The 24267-nt window shown below is 46.0% G+C and overlaps 1 protein-coding gene across 1 annotated transcript in view; it reads right to left on the bottom strand.

The window, feature by feature from the left end:
• LOC309558028 (unconventional myosin-X-like) overlaps positions 1 to 24267 on the bottom strand; it is a 299530-nt gene that overhangs the window by 70281 nt on the left and 204982 nt on the right. Inside the window, exons 22-25 of the mRNA XM_082260951.1 lie at positions 16251 to 16357; positions 10222 to 10536; positions 7700 to 7739; positions 2980 to 3774 (exon numbers count right to left, since the gene is read on the bottom strand). Coding sequence (XP_082117077.1) covers positions 2980 to 3774; positions 7700 to 7739; positions 10222 to 10536; positions 16251 to 16357 — 1257 coding nt within the window. The remainder of the gene's footprint in view (positions 1 to 2979; positions 3775 to 7699; positions 7740 to 10221; positions 10537 to 16250; positions 16358 to 24267) is intronic.

Raw genomic sequence — 24267 nt, forward strand, 5'->3', positions numbered from 1 at the left:
GTGTTAACCCCTTCCCTGCCAGTGTTATTATTACAGTAAGAGTGCATATTTTTAGCACTGATTACTGTAGTAATGTCACTGGTACCACCAAAAGTGTCAAAAATGTCAGTTAGGGGTCCGATCTGTCCGCCGCAATGTCCCAGTCCCGCTAAAAATCGCAGATCGCCGCCATTACTAGTAAAAAAGTAAAATAGAGTGCCAAAACTTAAAGAGGGGTGAGGATGCAGACATGCAGAACTTCCCTTTTTTGGCTGAAGATCCACTTTAATATAAAGAGGAAGAAGCTTTGGTAATGTTGATAGAAAAACATGTCATCTGCCTGCTCTCAGTTTGTGCGTTGCTGTATACAGTATCTCACAAAAGTGAGTACACCCCTCACATTTTTGTAAATATTTTATTATATCTTTTCATGTGACAACACTGAAGACGAAAATGACACTTTGCTACAATGTAAAGTAGTGAGTGTACAGCTTGTATAACAGTGTATATTTTCTGTCCCCTCAAAATAACTCAACACACAGCTATTAATGTCTAAACCGCTGGCAACAAAAGTAAGTACACCCCCAAGTGAAAATGTCCAAATTGGGCCCAATTAGCAATTTTCCTCTCCAGTTCCATGTGACTCGTTAGTGTTACAAGGTCTCAGGTGTGAATGGGGAGAAGGTGTGTTAAATTTGGTGTTATCGCTCTCGCTCTCTCATACTGGTCACTGGAAGTTCAACATGGCACCTTATGGCAAAGAACTCTCTGAGGATCTGAAAAAAAAAAAGAATTGTTCCTCTACATAAAGAAGGCCTAAGCTAGAAGATTGCCAAGACCCTGAAACTGAGCTGCAGCACGGTGGTCAAGACCATACAGCGGTTTAACAGGACAGGTTCCACTCAGAACAGGCTTTGCCATGGTTGACCAAAAAGTTAAGTGCACGTGCTTAGCATCATATCCAGAGGTTGTCTTTGGGAAATAGACGTATGAGTGCTGCCAGCATTGCTGCAGAGGTTGAAGGGGTGGGGGGTCAGCCTGTCAGTGCTCAGACCATACGCTGCACACTGCATCAAATTGGTCTGCATGGTTGTCATCCCAGAAGGAAGCCTCTTCTAAAGATGAAGCACAAGAAAGCCTGCAAACAGTTTGCTGAAGACAAGTAGACTAAGGACATGGATTACTGGAACCATGTCCTGTGGTCTGATGAGACCAATGATAAATGTATTTGGTTCAGATGGTGTCAAGCGTGTGTGGTGGCAACCAGGTGAGGAGTACAAAGACAAGTGTTTCCTGCTTACAGTCAAGCATGGTGGTGGGAGTGCCATGGTCTGGGGCTGCATGAGTGCTGCCAGCACTGGGGAGCTGCAGTTCAATGAGGGAACCATGAATGCCAACATGTACTGTGACTTACTGAAGCAAAGCATGATCCCCTCCCTTCAGAGACTGGGCCGCAGGGCAATATTCCAACATGATAATGACCCCAAACACACCTCCAAGACGACCACTACCTTGCTAAATAAGCTGAGGGTAAAGGTGATGGACTGGCCAAGCATGTCTCCAGACCTAAATTCTATTGAGCATCTGTGGGGCATCCTCAAACGGAAGGTGAAGGTCTCTAACATCCACCAGCTCCAGTAAGTTGTCATAGAGGAGTGGAAGAGGGCTCCAGTGGCAACCTGTGAACCTCTGGTGAACTCCATGCCCAAGAGGTTTAAGGCAGTCCCGAAAAATAATGATGGCCACACAAAATAGACACTTTGGGCCCAATTTGGACATTTCCACTTTTGTTCCCAGCTATTTAGACATTAATGGCTGTGTTGAGTTATTTTGAGGGGACAGCAAATTTACACTGTTATACAAGCTGTACACTCACTACTTTACATTGTAGAAAAGTGCTATTTCTTCAGTGTTGTCACATGAAAAGATAATAAAATATTAACAAAAATGTGAGGGGTGTACTCACTTTTGTGAGATACTGTATATGCCCCATAGTTGGGAACTAAGATAGTTCTAAGTTAGGGATAGCACTTTTCAGAGGTGCCTTGATGCTGCAGTGTAGCTTTACACATGTTTGTAAATGTATGCAACAGAAACCTCGGATTTCATGTTGGGTAGTTAAAACAGTTTTCATGGCTAGCTTGAAAAGTGTGCATGGGACCTTTTATTTTTTTTTTTTTAGGAATATGTTGCTATAATAAAAACCAAAGTGCCCTCTGTAAAGAAGAAAGTTCATACGTGGCTCTCTCACAACTCATCTGTGGTGTAGTGCAGAGATACTACAGCCTGAAGAATCTCCAGCATTCAACATACTAGCAAGGTGTGCCAGGTGGCTTGTCCCCCCCTGTTGCATGCAGTAGTTCCATCCATTGGCTCCTGTGTACTGTAGTGATGTAGGGGCTGGTGGGAGAAACCACTGAGTGCAGCAGGGGACCAGACCGCAAATTCTTCAGGCAAGCTGTCACATTGCAATACAGAATATTTGAACTCTTCTATTTGCAGGAGGCACCATGATTTTCACTTTTATTTTAATGACAGAGGTGTTTTAAAGTCAAGAACAAATTGTGCGATCATAAATTTTATATCTTAAAAAAAGGATTCTTTATACTCATAAAACACAGAAAATCTCAGAACAGGTCTTAAAACATAGGGGCTGATTTACTAAAGGCAAATAGACTGTGCACTTTTTAAAGTGCAGTAGCACTCTGCAAGAACAGGTGCTCCAGAGCTAAGCAAATGAACAGAAGCTCTGCTGACTTCATCCAATCTTGTGCAAGCAAAAATGCTGTTTTTCTATTTTTCTTCCACGTGATTGGGTATTCTTTGCAAAGTGAAACTTTACCTCATTTACTCATTTCTGGAGCAACTGCACCTGCAGGGTGAAACTGCACTTTGCAAAGTTCACAGCCTATTTGCCTTTAGTAAATCAACCACATTGTGTCTTATCCTAATCTAAAAAGATTTGTGTTGGGGGAGGGGGTACTTTATTTTGATACTCACTGAATCCAGACTTCCACACTGAGATCCATAGCTGCTGGGCTTGGAAATTCGAGGTATCTCTTCATCAGTTAGCTGGCCATCACTTGAGTTCCTAGCATCAGCTGAACCTGGTGGGCCTTCATCAAACTCTTCATGGTCATAATCAGATTCCACGTCAGGTGGGTAGCTGTAAATGGGTTCTTGAGCTTCTTCGCTGTTACTCTGGTTATCAGACAAACACTGATAAATGCTCTCTGACCTATCCGAGATGGCAGTATAAGCATCTTGAGAAGACACTGGCTCCAGTGGAGAAACTTGGGAATCTGTGGAGTTGCCAATAAGGTCTTCAGGGATTTTCATGTAGGTACCGTCCTCAGAGAAGCTATCATTGGTTCTCGGGACGTCGTCTTCCAACAGCATAGGTGGCGGAGGTGGCAAAAATTCATCATCTGCATGGAATCCTTCATCCACTTCTTCCTCAGCCAGAGGTGCAACCAAGCTCCCATCAACATGTAAAGTTCCATCAATTCCATTCTCCAGGCTGTTGGCACTCTCATCCAAATGACCAAAGTCCAAGAGCTCCAAGAACTCTTGGGCCACTCTGGAAGCTTCCTTCTCCAACTTGTGAATCTCCTCTTCTCGCTTTCGTGTCACCTCATTCCGAGTATCAATGCACGAGATGGAGACGCCATCCAGTTTCTGTTCTTGGTGGAGTTTCTCAATTTCTTTCTCCAGTCTTAGTATCTCATCCATCTGTCTTCTCTCCTCTTCCTGCAGCAAAATGTTCTCCAGATTCCGAGCCCTCTCCTGCTCTTCCTAAAAGGGAAAGCCATATCCATTTGTAAATAGATTTCAACATTTGATTAGCAACTCAAAAAGGTTCAAACTTTTGAATCTATAAAAAGAGCTATAATCCTGATGGTAAAAGAGAACATATAAGTGAAAAGGATGAGATTTTGACCTTGAAGTGATTGTAAAGTCTTGTTTTAAAAAAAAAAAAAAAAAATACCAAACATGTTATACTTCCCTCCTCTGTGCAGTTGGTTTTGCACAGAGCAGCCTGAATCTGCCTCTTATCGGGTCGCTCGTTCCTGCTCCTGGCCCCTCCCCCTATCAAGTGCCCCCCCCCCCCCACAGCAAGCAGCTTGTTATGGGGGCACCTGAGCCGAGCTGCAGCTCTGTGTGTCCATTCACACACAGAGCTGACGTTCGGCCCTGCCCCTTCTCTCTCCTGATTGGCTCACTGACTTTGATTGACAGCCGCGGGAGCCAATGACGCCAAGGCTGTATCCCAGCCAATCAGGAGGGAAAGTGCCAGGATGGCCGAGGGACTTGCGGACATCGCTGAACAGAGAGGGGGCAAAGGTAAGTATGATATTGATGCTGTATGAGTGTATTTAACATCATATAGGTGGATCCTGAAGAAGCCCCAAAATCGGGCGAAACGCGTTTATCCAGAATCTTTTGCACTTGTATCTGCACTTGCTTATCCCGTTAATTCGGGTTGTTTATATATTTGTGTGTGGCAAGGTTACTGCTATATTGACAATATAGATTACTTTTAACATTTGATGCATCAATACATTGATTATGCTCTTATTTATTTGTGGATTATTGTATCATTATTAAATTATACAACCTGTTGGGCACTTAACAATCCCCATTTTTTCCCGCCATCCCTTCCAATTGGAGGAGAGGTGGGGGCCTCTTTTATAACTTAGCTCTATTCGGGGATGCGGTGTATTTTTCAATACAGAGTCTCCTCCTTCCTATTCACTCCAAGACATTTGGTTTAAGATACGAGGACACAACTTAAAGAGGAAGTAAACCCTCCTCAGGAAGTTGTACCTATAGGTAAGCCTATGATAAGGCTTACCTATAGGTACTGTAAATATCTCCTAAACATGCACCGTTTAGGAGATATTTACCTTTAATGCAGCCAGTGACGTCACTGGCGCATGCGCTCTGAAGGAACGGCTGATCGTGCCGTTCCTTCAGAGCCCTGTGCCGTGACCGTCGGCTCCCGTGCGCGTGCGCGGGAGTGACGTCACCGCGGCTCCGGCCAATCAGATGGCCGGATGCCGCGATCCCGGAAGACGGGCAACTGAACATGTCGCTCGTCATACAGGTGAGTGAGCGGCACGGCGGGGGCTCGTTCTAAGGTAAGTATTTCATAATGAGCTAGTATGCGATGCATACTAGCTCATTATGCGTTTCTCTTGCAGGTTGTAAAAAAAAAAAAACATTTTAAACGAGTGTACAACCTCTTTAATTTAAATATTGCACTAGGACCCCTATGGTTTTAAGTCCTGTCTTTTTTTACTGGTTTAATTTCAAACTGAAACTAAAAACAGGAACAATCTATGATTTTAGGTCAGCCAATACAGAACAGTGTGGAACTACTGTACAGGGTCACCTACTCATCCATGAAGAAAGAGCTACCAATCATTGCATCCAGGACATCAAACATTACCTTTCAAACTCATACTAGAAAAAGGGAACAGCTGGTTTCTAAAGCCACATGTACACCAGGCAAATAACCCACTTGTGCCCAATCTTGCCACAATCTATTTGTGCACCCTGGGTGGCACAGGTCCAGCATCCAGACCGCTACCCGCAGCCTGCAGAAGTCAATGACAGGCTAAAATACACTGCGGGTGGACACTGTATGGAATGGTACTCATGTTTAAGGCCATGTGTCTTTAGGAATGTATGTCTGGAACACAGGCGTTTTGTGTTCTGGGCACATGTCCCTTAACGTGTACTGTACAACATTGAGGCTACGTTCACATGTGGGTGTAGCGTATCACGGGCAGAATCACCGCGATTCTGCCCGCGATCCGGAATCATTGCAAATCGCAGGACGCCTGTGCGATGCCCGTGATTTGCAATGGCACCCCAAACGCTGTGCAATGTTGCCGCAATTTCCACCTGCCGAATTGCGGTAACATCATGCAAACAGAATCACGGGACGCATGACGGCCAAAAAGGTACAGGAGCCTCTTTTGTGCATCATGCGTTCCGCGATTCTGTTTGCGCGATGTTACCGCAATTTGGCAGGCGGAAATCGCGGCAACATCGCACAGCGTTTGGGGTGCCATTGCAAATTCCGGGCATTGCACAGGTGTCCTGCGATTTGCAATGATTCCGGATCGCGGGCAGAATCGCGGTGATTCTGCCCATGATCCACTACACCCACATGTGAACGTAGCCTAAGTGGGAGTACCACTCCATACAGCATACAGCCATAGCATATTTCAGCCTGTCATATACTTTAACAGGCTGCAGGCAGTGTGACTAAATACTGCAATGAAGCCACCCAGACACAAGAAAAAGCCAGGACTGGACATAAACAGGCTTCATTTTTTTTCCTCTGAAAATCATTCCCAGTGACCTTTTACTAGAAGTTAGTATGACCGACTATATTATACTGCTAAATGATCATTGCCAAAAGCTGCTATGAGCTGTAGCTTTTAGCATTTAACAATTGGAGGTTGATTTAGTAAAACTGGAGAGTGCAAAATCTGGTGCAGCTCTGCATGGCAGCCAATTGGCTTCTAACTTTAGCTTGTTCAAATAAGCTTTGACAAGGTAAAAATGGAATCTAACTGATTTCTATGCAGAGCTGCACCAGATTTTGCACTTTCCAGTTTTATTAAAAATAAACCCCTGGTGTATCTTCTATTAACCACTTTACCTCCGCCCACAGTAATATTACTGCGGCAGAGTGGCTCGTTATCGTCTGACGACGTAGTACTACGTCGTCAGACACTCCCCCTTCTGGGCGGCGCTTGCGTGCCGCCGGAGGCTCGCTCCCGCTGTTTTCATTCACAGCGGGAGTCGGGCCAGGGGAGGAGCAGCGGCGATCGCCGCTGCTCTGCCCCGATCGCCGGGGATCTAGTGTGGAGATCCGCCCGCTGTGTGTAAACACAGTGGGCGGATCTCCATAGTGACAGGGAGTGACAGATCGGAGTGTTCAGCATAGCTGGACATCCGATCTGTCCATGACTCACTCAGTCACCTCCCCCCCCCACACGTCAGTAAGCACCAGGCATACATTAACCCCTCCCACTCCAATAAAATTAACCCCTTCCCTGCCAGTGTCATTTTTACAGTAACAGTGCATATATATAGCACTGATTACTGCAGTAATGTCACTGGTACCCCCAAAAGTGTCAAAAATGTCAGTCAAGGGTCCGATCTGTCCGCCGCAATGTCGCAGTCCCGCAAAAAAAATTGCAGATCGCCGCCATTACTCGTTAAAAAAAAAAAACACCAAAAATGACAAAAATCTTTCCCATTTGTTAGTAAACGCAATAACTTTTGCGCAAACCAATCAAAATACGCTTATTGCGATTTTTTTTACCAAACATAGGTAGCAGAAAACAAATTGGCCAAAAATGTTTAAAAAAATTGGTTTTTACATCTTTTTTGGGGGGAATTTCATATAAAAAAATGTTAAAAATATTGTTATTTTTTCAAAATAAACGCTCTTTTTTGTTTATAGCGCAAAATGTAAAAATCGCACAGGTGATCAAATACCACCAAAAGAAAGCTCTGTTTGTGGGAAAAAAAGGACGTACATTTCGTTTGGGTACGGCGTCGCACGACCGCGCAATTGTCAGTTGAAGTCGCACAGCGCCGAATCGCAAAAAGTGGCCTGGACGGAAGACAGCAAAATCCTCCGGTGGTAAAGTGGTTAAAGATTGCAGAAGTATCACTGTACTTCAGGATGACTAACCTGTGCAGCGCGGAGCTCAGCCTCCAGTCTCTCCTGTTCCCTAGGGGGTAAAAAAAACAATCCATAAGAACATACTCAACCTATAAACAGGCATACAAGGCTATTCCTTATGTCAGAGCTCAACACTCCTTCTCAAAAGCTGTGAAAGTAAACTTCTAATCTAAGTAGTGAGATCCTGCACAGCATGTCCTCTATCTCAAGCACAGTGATGGGGAACCTTGGCACCCCAGATGTTTTGGAACTACATTTCCCATGATGCTCACCTACACTGCAGAGCGCATGAGCATCATGGGAAATGTAGTTCCAAAACATCTGGGGTGCCAAGGTTTGGACAAAGTAATGCTACAGAAAAGGTCCTTCATTGTACAGCGATTATGAGGCTATCCAGGAAATAATGCAAGCGTGCTAAAGTCAGAAAAGCAATTTCAAGTGTACCTGTAGTAGTGGCAAGCACAGCAAACCATTTTGATCCAGTAGGAAACTTGCAGGTAGAATTTTGTTTTGGAGCACCCCAGGAGCCACAAATACTGGGACATTTGGTTACAAAAATCTCAACGTGACCTAGGGTGTACTAACCCACACCTGTCACCCAGCATTAGGGGAGGGGGAAGGGCCAAGCATGGGATTCTGAAATTAAAGCGGAGTTCCAGCCACAAAATCGACATAATCGATTTTGTGCCCATCCGCTTGCTTTTCTTCACCTGAAAAGGAATTGGATAGTTAGGATTTTTTGTTTTTTTTTTACTTACCTTGTAATTGTAGAAAGAAATACTCACCTATCTTCCACTTCCTCCCTCGGCGGCCGCGGCCCGCGCCGTCACTTCCGGTTTGCAATGATTCCTGGGAGCTGAACGTCATCGCTCCCAGGAATCAATGCGACGGCACCGGCCCCGCTTGTCACTTCTGAGGCGATGCCGCATTCCCTGCTAAACAGCTTCTGGGCATGCCCAGAAGCTGTGGAGGAATGCGGCGCCGCACCGGAAGTGACGAGAGGGGCCGGTGAAGGCGCATTCTGGGAGAAGAAGACACGGAAGAGGACGCAGAAGAGGACCGCGCCGGCTTCAGCTGCCCACAACAGAGATGGCAACGCTGTAGAAGAAATTTTAAAAGTGAGTATTTCTTCTTGCAGGTAAGTGCGAACCGGGACAGATCAGAGGCTAGCCATTGTGGAATGTACTAGCCCTGACTGTCTCGGGGGTATGTTCATTGAAAAAAACGATTCTGTGCCCGGAACTCCGCTTTAAGCATTAAAATATAACTAAAAGGCAAAACTTTTTTTTTTAATTTTTGATAGAGTGGAGAAAGATTAGAGCCCCTGTCGGGTTTTTATTGTGGTCTGTGCCCATGCTAGGAAGATCCCCCCTTCTCTATTTGTCCTGTTTACCATTATCATTTAAATTGAAAGTAAAAGAAAATCCCAAATTTTGAGTTGTCTCCAGAAACATAATAGAGGGGAAATCTTCCAATAGCGACACTAGCTCTGGTGACCTGAGGGTCCCCAAGGAATTCCCTTAACCACTTAAAGACCGCCCACCGCAGAGGTGGCGCGCTCCCGCCCCCATTAGGCAGCGGGGACTCCAGTGCATGGGGCCGGTGGCTCCGATTGCTGCCGGCACCTGCGAGAGAGAAGGACGGTCAGCAATTGTAAACACAGCTGACCGTTCTTCTCTCTAGAATGATCACAGAGTGCCTGTGATCCTTCTAAGTAGGATCACAGGTCTCTGTGATCATTTCAAAAGTCCAACCCCCCCCCCCAGGGTTAGAAAACACTCCCCTAGGCTCACACTTAACCCCTTGATCACCCACTGTTTAACCCCTTCCCTGCCAGTGTCATTATTACAGTAACAGTGCATATTTTTAGCACTGATTACTGTAGTAATGTCACTGGTCCCCCCAAATGTCAGTTATGGGTCCGATGTGTCCGCCACAATGTCACAGTCCCGCTAAAAACCACAGATCGCTGCCATTACTAGTAAAAAAAACAGTTTTAGTACAGGAAAGAAGCCTGTACAACTCTAAGGCCTCTTGCACACAATACTCCTGTTTGAGCATCTACTTTTCCATCTGTTTTTATTTGCGCCTATGTGTTCGCGCAATTTTGCACGAATGCGCAGAAACGTATTCTCCTGTTCTTGTTTTGTGCATTATTTAAATGGCCATTTGTGCGAATGAGGCGTAAATTACTGCCCAAAAATGCAGATTTTTCTATTTTGTTTTTACTGAAGAATGTACGGCGCTCATTTATGCGCCTGTGTGCATAGACACATTACAATGAATAGGCTGTATTTTAGCTCTGTTAAAAAAAAAAGCTGATCAAAATGATCAGGAATGTGTATAATTAGACCATACAAGGATGGATAGAGTTGGGAATCTCTCTGCATAATCCCAGAATCCCAAGCTACTGCCAACCTATATAGTGGGGTGCCCTGAGCAGGAGGGGAGTGTATGTACATTTTACACGCATGTTTAATAATCCTGTGTTTAGGATTGCCATCAGACCAGTGAACTCTTCACCACTCTACCTCCTCTCTTCCTCTTCTCGTCTCTTTCTCTCCTCTTCTTCTCGTCTCTTCCTCTCTTCCTCCAGTTTTCTCTGCTCTTCCAGCTCCCTCCTCCGCCTCTCTTCCTCTTCCTTCCTCTTCCTCTCTTCCTCCTCTCGTCTTTTCCTCTCCTCTTCCAGCATTTGCCGATAGAGGTGTCTGGCCGTCCTCCCGCGCCAGTGCTTCTGGAACTGCAGAGCCGATAGTCGGAGGCGCACGTAGGCAGCCCTCCAGTAGTGGGCCCGGTAGTTCTTCTGAATGGTGATAATACTGAGACGGACGGTTTTATAATGCTTCCTGTAAATTAGAAGAAAAAAAATAAAATGTACTTCACATTAAATATGTTTTGAAGCTGAAATCCGTTGATATTTTAGGAGCCAATCAGGCTCTGCTGCAAGGTATACGTGTGGAAAAGGAACATGCTGACAGGTGGAGAGAGCAGAATGAATCCAGCCGATGACTGATCAGTGTATTGCTGCTCCATAGCCCAGCTAGCTTGCTGGAAGTGAGGAGGTGACAACTAGATTCCCTAATGATAAAATCCAGGCAAACAATACACAGTTGGAAAAGAAAAAAAAAAAAAATTTATATATATATTTTTTTTCCAACTGTGTATTGTTTGCCTGGATTTTACTTTTTCTTCATGTGCAGTTTCACTTTTCCTTGCAGATCTCCTTTCTACCCCAATCCTATTACTGGAGAGTGAAAGGAAAAGTAGTGGAATGATATCAGGAACGAGACCTGATCTGTATTTGCAGTTTCACATTTGCTTATGGGTCTCCTCCCTTCCCCCATCCTCTTGCAAGGGACCCGATCTTTTTGTGCAGTTTCACTTTTACTTACAGGTCTCTATCCTATCCCAAACATGTGACTGGACAGTGAAAGGAGAAGCAGCAGACTAATGTCTAGTAGGGAACCTGCCCTTTATGTGAAGCTCCTTTTTTACCTTTGGGTCTCTGCCCTACCCCCATCATATAACTGGAGAGGAAAAGGAGAAACAGTGATCTATTTTATGGCAGGGGACCTGACCTGTATGTGCAGTTTCACTTTTACTTACAGGTTTCCTCCCTACCACAACCCTATGACTAAACAGTGCAAGGAGAAGCAGTGGACTCATGTCTTGCTGGGGACCTGACCTGTATGTGCAGTTTCACTTTTACTTTCAGGTTTTCTCCCTACCATAACCCTATGACTGGACAGTGCAAGGAGAAGCAGTGGACTAATTTCTTGCTGGGGACCTGACCTGTATGTGCTGTTTCACTTTTACTTTCAGGTTTTCTCCCTACCATAACCCTATGACTGGACAGTGCAAGGAGAAGCAGTGGACTAATGTCTTGCTGGGGACCTGACCCGTATGTGCACTTTTGCATTTACTTACAGGCCTCCTTCTTACCCCCACCCGATGACTGTGCAGTGCAAAGAGAAGCAGTGAACCTGCTCTTTATGTGAACTTCCACTTTTACTTACAGGTCCTCTCCCTACCCCCATTCTATGACTGGACAGTGCAAGGAAAAGCTGTGGACTCATTTCTTGCAGGTGACCTGCACTTTATGTACAGTTTTACTTTTACTTACTGGTGTCCTCCCTACCCCAACCCTATGACTGGACAGTGAACTAATGTCTTGCTGGGGACCTGACCTGTATGTGCAAATTCACTTTACTTACAGGCCTCCTACCTACCCCTACTCTATGACTGGACAGTGCAAGGAGAAGCAGTTGACTAAGGCCTTGCTGGGGACCTGCCCTTGAAGTGAAATTTCATATTTACTTACAAGGTCTCCTCCATACTCACATCCTTTGACTGTACAATGAAAGGAGAAGCAGTGGACTAATGAGTTCCATCACTCTGCTCTCTCCTCCAATCAGCACATTTCTAGCATTTCTGCACAATTTATTGTGCTGCTTCTCTCTGTCCCCTGCTGAGCCCTGTTGTACAGGGAGGGCAGGAGAAATAAATACATTTATTATGTATAACTACTTTTTTCTTTAATTGATTTTATCTCAGCAGCCATTTACCAGGACGGATGCAAACTAGTGGAAAAAAAAAAATCTACAAATGTGGGGCAGGGGCAAACATGCATAAACATGAAAGTCTCATCAAGAATACTGTCAATTAAAGGTTACAATGATGATTCCAATGGACGCTTGCTGGAAATACACCACGGCTTCCCTTTAAAACAAAAACATTACTACCTAGTCCTACATCCTGCCCGCTGAGCCCAAATAACATCGGGGGCTAAAAATAGAAAACTCATTTATCAGCCTATTTCCAATCACTGTACAACCCCGGACAATGTCCTTCCACCGCTTCCTAAAGAATGTCCTACTTTTTTTTTTTTTTTTTTAACTCCATAACTGCGGACACCCTATACTTATTTCTCGGTCATCTGTCGGTCAACTAAAACAGCGCACATCATCCTATTCTGTATACCTAACTCAAGGATCAGTAAGGAGCTATAGTCAAGAATCTGGGCACGACTACTCCAGGCAAAGAGTTACAAAGCACCAAATTTCCCCAAAAACTTCTCCTTGTTCTGCTAGTCACAGCCCAAACCTACAATGGGATTTTTAAGGCAGCTACACACGATGAGAGAAGATTGCATGATATGTAGAAGTTGTGTGACAACCATAATCCCATTGGTTCATCTTTCAATCTGCTGGCGGCAGATTTTCTGGAAGCGGTTCCATTGTGGACTACAGAAGTGTTATAGGGATTGTAAAGTCAGAAAGTTTATTATCCTTATGCATTCTATGCATGAATATAAAAAAAAAAACTTCTGTGTGCAGCAACCCCCCCCCCCCACCCCAACTCAGCCCCCCTAATACTTACGTGAGCCCCATCTTTATCCAGTGATGTTGCAGGCATGTCTAAGCTGCCTGGGAGTCCCCTCCTCATTGGCTGAGACCAGGGCCGCTGATAGGGGGGGACCACCAGCCCTCTTGTAGGGGGCCCAAGCACACAGTGGGGCCCACACAGAGAGGGGGATTAGTGATGGACAACAAATACAGAAATCTTCCTCCAGCACCTGAATCTGATCTGTCCTGTCCCTGCTATCAGCTTTTATTTGTTGAGAAAGACAGTCGTCCCTCACTAATCCCCCTCCCTTGCGTGGGCCCCCCTCCCAGCACTGGCTCTAATGTTATCTCTGCTCAGGAGTTTATTTGAAAATTGTAACTTTGTTTCTCTCTCTCTGTCTCTCTGATCACTGAGCTCCAACTGCCCAGCCTGTATATTTTTCTCATCTCATCTTCTTTTTTATTTAAAATTGTTTTTTTTGTTTTAGATTTAGAAGGAATTATGTGAGTTATGTTATATTTGTGTCTGATAATAGTGATTTTGTTGTAACTTTAGCTAAATATATCTTTAATATTTTCTTGGGGGGGCCCTGCCAGGTAGTCTGTATGGGGCCCCGCGATTTCTAACAGCAGCCCTGGCTGAGACAGCAGCACAGCGCAATTGGCTCCCGCTGCTGTCAATCAAAAGTATTCAGAAAATCAGGAGAGAGGGGGCAGGGTCGGGGCTCGGTGTCTGAATGGACACAGGGAGCTGTGACTCGGCTCGGGTGCCCCCATAGCAAGCTGCTTGCTGTGGGGCCACTCAGCAGGAGGGAGGGGCCAGGATAGCCGAAAAGGGACCCGAGAAGAGGAGGATCCAGGCTACTCTGTGCAAAACCAACTGCACAGAGCAGGTAAGTATAACATTTTTTTTTAAACAACAAACAAAACTTTACAATCACTTTAAAGCAGTTTTAAACCTGAGAACTAAAATGTCACACAGTATCTCACAAAAGTGAGTACACCCCTCACATTTTTGTAAATATTTTATTATATATTTTTATGTGACAACACTGAAGAAATGACACTTTGCTACAATGTAAAGTAGTGAGTGTACAGCTTGTATAACAGTGTAAATTTGCTGTCCCCTCAAAATAATTCAAACACACAGCCATTAATGTCTAAATCACTGGCAACAAAAGTGAATACACCCCTAAGTCAAAATGTCCAAACTGGGCCCAATTAGCCATGTCCATGTCCTTAGTCTGCTTGTCTTCAGCAAACGGTTTGTGGGCTTTGTTGTGCATCATCTTTAGAAGAGGCTTCCTTCTGTGATGACAGCCATGCAGACCAATTTGATGCAGTGTACGGTGTATGGTCTGAGCACTGACAGGCTGACCCCCCCCCCCCCCCCCCCCTCAACCTCTGCAGCAATGCTGGCAGCACTCATACATCTATTTCCTAAAGGCAACCTCTGGATAGGACACTGAGCACATGCACTCAACTGCTTTGGTCGACCATGGCGAGGCCTGTTCTGAGTGGAACCTGTCCTGTTAAACCACTGTATGGTCTTGGCCACCGTGCTGCAGCTCAGTTTCAGGGTCTTGGCACTCTTCTTATAGCCTAGGCCAGTGATGGCGAACCTTGGCACCCCAGATGTTTTGGAACTACATTTCCCATGAGGCTCAAATACACTGCAAAGTGCATGAGTATCATGGGAAATGTAGTTCCAAAACATCTGGGGTGCCAAGGTTCTCCATCACTGGCCTAGGCCATCTTTAGGTAGAGCAACAATTCTTTTTTTCAGATCCTCAGAGAGTTCTTTGCCATGAGGTGCCATGTTGAACTTCCAGTGACCAGTATGAGAGAGTGAAAGCGATTACACCAAATTTAACACACCTGCTCCCCATTCACACCTGAGACCTTGTAACACTAACGAGTCACATGACACCAGGGAGGGAAAATTACTAATTGGGTCCAATTTGGACATTTTCACTTAGGGGTGTACTCACTTTTGTTGCCAGCAGTTTAGACAATAATGGCTGTGTATTGAGTTATTTTGAGGGGACAGCAAATTTACACTGTTCTACAAGCTGTACACTCACTACTTTACAGTGTAGCAAAGTGTCATTTCTTCAGTGTTGTCACATGAAAAGATATAATAAAATATTTACAAAAATGTGAGGGGTGTACTCACTTTTGTAAGATATTGTATATATATATACATATACACACAAACATATATATATATATATATATATATATACATACATACATACACACACACACACGCATACATACATATGTGCATACTAAGTATATATTATAATATTAAAAAAATTAGTAAAAATAGTAATTTGTAATAATAAAATACATTTTAGTAATAAAGTAAAAAATGTCATTAATTAAAAAATAATACATACATCCACATTATACACATCTATATATATATATATATATATATATATATATATATATATATATATATATATATAGATAGATAGATATGCATACACACACACACTTGAGATCTACTTTAAGCTGCCCATAGAGGACAGATGCACGATTGGTAATGATGCGATATTTGCATACTAAGTGCTCCATGATTTAGGGCTTAGTAGTAACTATAAAACAATTAAAGGAAAGCCACAGCAATGCACCAAATACACATCTGAAATAAATCTATGAGCAGCTTTAACTGCCAAAGGGTTGCATTTCTGTCCATCCAGTCCTGAGACTTACACAGCCCTTCAAACACAGCACAACCAGATCGGTGACCGGACTTTTCTCGATGGAAGTTAAGCAAAAAACCTAATCACGGCAAAGGAGCAGCAACAGACTGATGAGGTCACCTCTCTGCCCTCTTCTCCTAACTGCATGTGTCTGGTCAGCACAAGTGCATGCAGGTCATCGGACTGGCCCTCCCTCTCCCAGTTTGGGTGCTGCTGTACGGCAGAATACAAGTGACAAATAAGAAGTAAAATTCGGGTATATACACTAGTATATATTTTTTCATACATACAGGATTGCCTCCAGTGGGGTTTTTAATATCTGCTCAGAGTTCAGTTTAAGGTAAAACAGAGAAGTCTTTGCAGGCACTGGTTGCATTGTCATTACATACATGATATGTTGAATGGTGACCCTGATTCTACTCAGTGTAATTCCCAACACATAGAACAAGGAATTGTTTTGTAAAGTCCTATGTAGATGTAATGGTGGGAGGAGGTGATCCCTACCTGGCGATGTACCCCTGGATGTGCGCACGGATAACCAAGGCTGCCCTCTTCAGTTCTTGCTCCCGACTCTTCTCCAGCCGCTGCTCCAGCCCCTCTTTGAGGAATACCTGTAGGAAAGGAGAGACACCCCCGTATGTAGGTGATAGGAGCCATAAGACATTTGGGTGACATTTGCCGCACACCAAACCGAGTGCCTGTCCCGTGCCAAGTGCACACAGTCTGTAGCATGAACCCAGCGGCCAGAAACTCCCAGAGGATGGGGGCTGGATGGAGGAGGAGTATGGGAAAGATCTACAGATAGGAAGACAACCAGAGAATCTGGACAGAGAAAAAGACTGCTGTACAGTATAGGCAGGACACGAGACAGCAGAGATACAATGTACTATATACACAGGGAGGGAGATACTGGAATATACAGGGAAGGATAAGGCAGGAGACTGTCCTATATACACAGGGAGGCAGATACTGGAATATACAGGGAAGGGCAAGGCAGGAGACTGTCCTATATACACAGGGAGGCAGATACTGGAATATACAGGGAAGGGCAAGGCAGGAGACTGTCCTATATACACAGGGAGGCAGATACTGGAATATACAGGGAAGGATAAGGCAGGAGACTGTCCTATATACACAGGGAGGCAGGCAGTGGATTATACAGGGAAAGATAAGGCAGGAGACTTTTCAATATACACAGGGAGGCAGGCACTGAAATATTCAGGGCAGCACTAGGCAGGTGACTGTACTGTACATATAGGGAAGCAAGCTAAAGAATATACAGGACAGGGCAAGACAAGCAACTGCACCATATATACAGGGCAGGCAGGAAATAGAATATAAAGGGCAGGCAGGCAGGTGACTGTATTATACACACACAAGGAGGCAATAGAACATATAGTGAAGGACAAGGCAGGTGACTGTATTATACACACAGGAAGACGGATGCTGAAATATTTATGGCAGGGCAAGGCAGGTGACTGTACTAAATACACAGGGAGGCAGGCAGGGGAAGGTACAGAGTTGGACATGGCAGGTGACTGTACTATATACATTGGGAGGGAAACAGTGGAGTCACTTTATTATACAGAAAGGACGGCTGTGGAGTGCACAGGGCAGAGGAGGCGGCAATGGAGCAGGCACCATAGGATAGAGAGGCAGGCACCAGGCAGAGAAGTGGGCACCAGAGGGCTCCAGGCAGGGAGGCAGGCAGGCCCTAGAGGGCTCCGGGCAGGGCGGCAGGCAGGCCCTAGAGGGCTCCGGGCAGGGCGGCAGGCAGGCCCTAGAGGGCTCCGGGCAGGGAGGCAGGCACCAGAGGGCTCCGGACAGGGAGGCAGGCACCAGAGGGCTCCGGACAGGGAGGCAGGCACCAGAGGACTCCGGACAGGGAGGCAGGCACCAGAGGACTCCGGACAGGGAGGCAGGCACCAGAGGACTCCGGACAGGGAGGCAGGCACCAGAGGACTCCGGACAGGGAGGCAGGCACCAGAGGGCTCCGGACAGAGAGGCAGGCACCAGAGGGCTCCGGACAGAGAGGCAGGCACCAGGGGGCTCCGGACAGGGAGGCAGGCACCAGAGGGCTCCGGACAGGGAGGCAGGCACCAGAGGACTCCGGACAGGGAGGCAGGCACCAGAGGACTCCGGACAGGGAGGCAGGCACCAGAGGACTCCGGACAGGGAGGCAGGCACCAGAGGACTCCGGACAGGGAGGCAGGCACCAGAGGACTCCGGGAAGGGAGACAGGCACCAGAGGGCACCGGGAAGGGAGACAGGCACCAGAGGGCACCGGGAAGGGAGACAGGCACCAGAGGGCACCGGGCAGGGAGACAGGCACCAGAGGGCACCGGGCAGGGAGACAGGCACCAGAGGGCACCGGGCAGGGAGACAGGCACCAGAGGGCACCGGGCAGGGAGACAGGCACCAGAGGGCACGGGCAGGGAGACAGGCACCAGAGGGCACCGGGCAGGGAGACAGGCACCAGAGGGCACCGGGCAGGGAGACAGGCACCAGAGGGCACCGGGCAGGAAGGCAGGCACCAGGCAGGAAGGTGGGCATCAGAAGGTACAAGGCAGGCAGCACAGAACACCGAGGCAGGCAGCAGAAGGTACAAAACAGACAGCACAGGACACCGAGGCAGGCAGTAGAAGGTACAAGGCAGGCAGCACAGGACACTGAGGCAGGCAGCACAAGGGCACAAGACAGTTGGGCAGACAGCAGAGGGCACAGGGCAAATAAGCAGGTCATTGCACGGTTTATGATAATATAGTCAGTGGAATGCATAAAGGACAGACCACCAGACACAGGAATATACAGAGGACAGAAGCATGTCTCTGATCTGGGTAGAACAAAAACTCTCTTGAATATACAGGACAGTTGGGCAGGTCTTCATACTATACACATAAGAGACACTCAGGAAGGAAGGGACACAGGGGAAGGACAGGACACAGGGGACAGAAGAATGCAGGAAAGGTAAATGGGAAACTCACATAGAAAAAGCAGGCTGGGAGATAAAGGAAATGGACATATAGAGTGCACAGCGTAACAAGCCTCTACAGAGACAGCAGCATACAGGTGAATTGCTGGTAGGAAATAAACCCCATATATATACACAACCTGTTTACAGCCAGGAGAAGATGCCACTGCTCTGCTGCACACTCCCTCATTACTCGTCAAGAAGCTGTTCTTGCTCTATACTGTACAACTGCTTGCAGCTGTTTTATTTAGTTAAAAAATCATGACAAAGAATCCCCCCCCCCCCCCTTTGCATTGCCGGCTTCCTTCCAGAAGCTGTTCCTTCCGTTCACAAACAATCGACGGGAGAGAGAGCACATGGAGCAGAGTCACTGAGCTGGCTGGAAGAAGGAGCAGACATGTACACTGCTCACATCCCTAAAACCAAAATACTAGTGGTTAGACTCTGCCCGTGCCACATCCCTCATGAACTATACAACTTTACTGCTCACATCCCTGGCAAGGGGCTGCTGCTGAGCAATCCAAGGACATAACTGGAGTATGGCAAGTCCATGGGGCCTATATAATATCAGTGCAGAGGTGGAATATACTGTAACCCAAGGCAAACAATCAGAATTTGCTTTCATTTGCCTAGTATAGTTAGCTTGGTGAAAGGTGGACTGTGATTGGCTGCTGAGTGTTACCAGAAAGGCTTTCAGCAGAAAAGTCAGTTTGTAAAAGAGGAGAGAGCCGACCATAACAGAGGGCAGGAGCAGAGAGCTGACCATAAAAGAGGGCAGGAGAAGAGAGCCGACCATAACAGAGGGCAGGAGCAGAGAGCCGACCATAACAGAGGGCAGGAGCAGAGAGCCGACCATAACAGAGGGCAGGAGCAGAGAGCCGACCATAACAGAGGGCAGGAGCAGAGAGCCGACCATAACAGAGGGCAGGAGCAGAGAGCCGACCATAACAGAGGGCAGGAGGAGAGAGCCGACCATAACAGAGGGCAGGAGCAGAGAGCCGACCATAACAGAGGGCAGGAGCAGAGAGCCGACCACAACAGAGGGCAGGAGGAGAGAGCCGACCACAACAGAGGGCAGGAGCAGAGAGCCCACCATAACAGAGGGCAGGAGCAGAGAGCCGACCATAACAGAGGGCAGGAGCAGAGAGCCGACCATAACAGAGGGCAGGAGCAGAGAGCCGACCATAACAGAAGGCAGGAGCAGAGAGCCGACCATAACAGAGGGCAGGAGCAGAGAGCCGACCATAACAGAGGGCAGGAGCAGAGAGCCGACCATAACAGAGGGCAGGAGCAGAGAGCCCACCATAACAGAGGGCAGGAGCAGAGAGCCCACCATAACAGAGGGCAGGAGCAGAGAGCCGACCATAACAGAGGGCAGGAGCAGAGAGCCGACCATAACAGAGGGCAGGAGCAGAGAGCCGACCATAACAGAGGGCAGGAGCAGAGAGCCGACCATAACAGAGGGCAGGAGCAGAGAGCCGACCATAACAGAGGGCAGGAGCAGAGAGCCGACCATAACAGAGGGCAGGAGCAGAGAGCCGACCATAACAGAGGGCAGGAGGAGAGAGCCGACCATAACAGAGGGCAGGAGGAGAGAGCCGACCATAACAGAGGGCAGGAGGAGAGAGCCGACCATAACAGAGGGCAGGAGGAGAGAGCCGACCATAACAGAGGGCAGGAGGAGAGAGCCGACCATAACAGAAGGAATGATGAACAGGATGACAGAGAGAAGGGTGGCCATGACAAAGAGAAGGAAGAGAGAGCTGGCCAGAAAAGAGAGCAAAAGGAGAACCAGTCATGACAGAGAGCAAGCCATTACTGAGATAGGGTTGGTCAGCTTGCAAGAAAAAGGAGCTAGCCAAGACAGAGTGCAGCAAGAGACAGAGATGTTCAGGATAGGGAGGAGGAAGAGAGACACAGAAAGATGGTCATGGCGAGGGGGGCTGATCATGACAAGGAGGCGAGAGAGCTGGTTATGATCAAGAGGAGGAAGTTGGTCCTGATAGAGAGAGAGAGAGATGACTGGTCATGACAGAGCAGAAAGAAAGCTGGTAATGATAGAAAGGAGGAAGAGAGCTGGCCATGACAAACAGGAGGAATAGAGAGAGCTGGTCATGACGATGAGGAGGAATAAAGAAAGAGCAGGGCAGGATGAAGAAGAGGAAGAGAGAAAGCTGGTCACAATAGAGAGAAAAAAGAGATGGCTATGAGAAGGTGAGAGAGAGCTGGTCATGACTTGGAGGAGAAAGAGAATGGGCAGGGAATGAAGAAGAGGGGGAAGAGAGAGAGCTGGTCATAATAGAGAGGAAGAAAGATGGTTATGACGAAGAGCAGAAGGTGAGAGAGAGCTGGCCATGACTGAGGGGAGGAAGAGAGAGAGAGCTGGTAATGATAAAGTGACAGAGAGCTGGCTATGACAGATGGGAAGAAGAAAAAGAGTTGGTGAGAGCAGAGAGCAACAAGAGAGAGGGCTGGCCTCGACAGCAAGCAAGAAGAGTGAGCTGGTCATGACAGAGAGAAGAGAGAGACCTAGTCAGGACAGACAACAAAAAGGAAAAGGGATCGCTGTAGTAGAAAAAAAAAAAAAGAAAGAGCGAGCTGATCATGAGAGAGTGCTGGTTTGCAGCAGATTAGAAAGAGAGCTGGTCATAACAGACAGCCTGAAGAGAGCGAGAGCAGGAAGAAGAGAGCTACTCGTGACAAAGAACAGGAATAGAGAGAGCAGCAGTTATAGTAAGCAAGAACCATGAGCTGGCCATGAGAGAGAGATGGCCATGACAGCAGGAAAAGAGTGAAGGCATAGAGAGCTAGGTGTGACAGTGAGCAAGAAGAGAGCTAGCGGTTACAGAGCAGGACGAGTGAGCTGGCCATGATAGAGATCAGGATGAGAAAGCAAACCATGATAGAGATCAGAAAGCATGCACTGGCAATAAGAGAGCAGGAAGAGTGAGGTGACTGATAGGGAGCAACAAGGAAGACCTGGCCATGATAGAAAGCAAGAAGAGAGAGAGATCTGGTCAAGACCGACATCAGAAAAAGAGAGAGAGGGTTGTGCCGGCAGAACACTAGAGGTAGAGAAGATCATTAATGAGAGTGTGCACCATCATAAAGGGCATATACAATACATAAACCGGTGCGTTCACATATTATAAAAATCAAAAAAAGTGACAATCTGAAAGTACAGAACTGGCTGGATATTTTTTCAGCTACATAGACCTAGAGCTGATGTGTGGGTCCAAATTACTAAAAAAAATAACTATATAATGATAAATTGGTGCAAAGAGCTGTGACTTGCATCCACCATTCAACTGTACATTTTCAGTCACTGGAGAAGATAAAATAACGTGATTGGATAATATTGTCAAACACTCCATTTCTTAAAGCTTTCTTGCTCCAGTGCTTCTACATCAACTTATTTATCTCGATCAAGGATAAACACTGCACAATCAGGGTTAAGATCCAAATTAACTGCAATAACACTCCTCCTCTGTTAATAAAGACTGCTCTTCAATCAAGGCACAAAAACGAGCACAGCAAAGACACTGGGAGCTGCCTGCAACCATACGCAGAACAAAGAGGCCTTGTTCTTTGTGGCAAGCCTGAGGCAACAGGCTTCTTCATGGCCTCCACAATAGCCTTGTGTGCCTCGCCTGCGCTGGCAGCCATCCACCAGCTCCCGACTTGTGCCACCCAACGAGGGCAGGCTCTATGTGACTCCTCTCCGCTCCTTCTGTCACACATCTCCAATGTGATGTCACCCTGCCTGTGACCCAAACAATCCCCCCCTTTACTTCCTCGCCCACCACTCCACGCCACAGGGAGAAGTATCACGCCAAACATATCAGTCACGCCGGTTTTAGACTTAAAACAAAACGATAGTCTCTGAGAAGAACAATAGCCATTTCATAACGCTCAGAATATTTAATAAGACATTTCATTAGAAAAGAATCCACCAAGAAATACTGATCATTATATTTCCATAGGAATGGGGCAGCTTACCCTGATAACACAGTTTCACTGGCTCTGTATTGTACTCTAAAATTCCTCCCATCATTGGTCATAATGAATAATCCACAAATTCAACTTTCTGCAAAGACTGATTCATAAAATGAATAATTTTCTAATTATAAATGGTTTCCCACAATTATGTAGCTCCATCATATTCTCAATTATTCTACAGAGTCCAGAGTTTAGTTATATTTTGTCTTACCTGGTTACTCCTTTCCCCTATCATCAACATGATAAATACATTTTCCTGGTATACCATGGAGTAGCTATGCCCCTTGACTCAAAAGGACTACCCGTCTAGCTAAAAAAAAAAAAAAAGAAAGCTTCCCTACCCAGTGTTCTTTATTTTGTCGTTGCTTTACATTCACCTTACTGGACTACCCCTACCACATTCCACCCTGGTTCAGCCTCTTTAGGGTGGATGGCACACATGTTGTATGGTAAGTCCTACTTATTGGGTCCGGTTACTTAATGGAATAAACTGCCAATTTTTTCCATGGCTCATATGCTGTTCCTCGCTCTCCCGTCAACTTTCTAGGGGTTCTCATGACAGTATACCATGGCATCAATCGTGTGGTTATGGTCACCTTTCTTCCCTTACTTTGGTTTTGAATTGTTAGTTACGTCCCATGATACTCTATTATGAGAAGTGCCAGGAATACAAAAAATTGTTGTCCGATTCTTGCCATAATTTTATTTCTACACCCCATGACAGCAAAGTTTTCATCCCAGTATCTGGTCACTGACTATTTATAGAATGCTGGATGGGATTCTAATTCCTTTGAGGATGTTATTTTTAAGGAAACGCGTTAGGAGTATCATAAGTGCCTATTTTCTCTGAATGCTTCTTACCATCTGACAAATTGTAAGTATTTCTTTATCTTCCAATAAATTGCCCATACGGTATTATGCTATGATGTCTTTTTGGTTTATCCCTCCATACTATCCCATGAGTGGGGACTCCTAGGCATTCCCGTATGGACCGGTTCGGAGGATATCCATCAATATTTGTGATCCAGAGATGCTGCCTGGGTTCCTTCCATTCGGTACCAAGGACATCTACGCACACAGCGTGTATGCCCCTTTTTCTGTACAGTATTTTGGGTCCATACCATCTGGTGAGCACATCCTTATTCCTTTGATGTGGGATTTATCATTTGTTGCAGTTATTTCACATGTGGGATTCAACTCCTTTTTCAAGTCACAATCTACACTTTATGGACAAATTGGACTTTGACTTTTTGAATTTTTTGCTTGTTTGTTCACGTTTTATTTTGTGCACATTTATTTACACATTTTAGCGCTGCACTATTTTTATACTATCTTCCTTATTGTTAGCTAGCTAGGTGAACTTATTGGGGCCTGTGGTATCCTGTCATAAGAAGTAGATCGGAAAGTAAGATGATGGCAAGTATGGGCCAATTACTCTCTGTATATTTTCCTTAATAGTTTATTTTATTGAAGTTAACAAAGAGGGTGGCCACAATAGTTGGCCATTAAGTGCATCACATACATAGGGGTTGATACTAAAGGCAAATAGAC

This window comes from Pelophylax lessonae, assembly GCF_965119305.1.
Source record: "Pelophylax lessonae genome assembly, chromosome: 6".
NCBI lineage: Eukaryota > Metazoa > Chordata > Amphibia > Anura > Ranidae > Pelophylax > Pelophylax lessonae.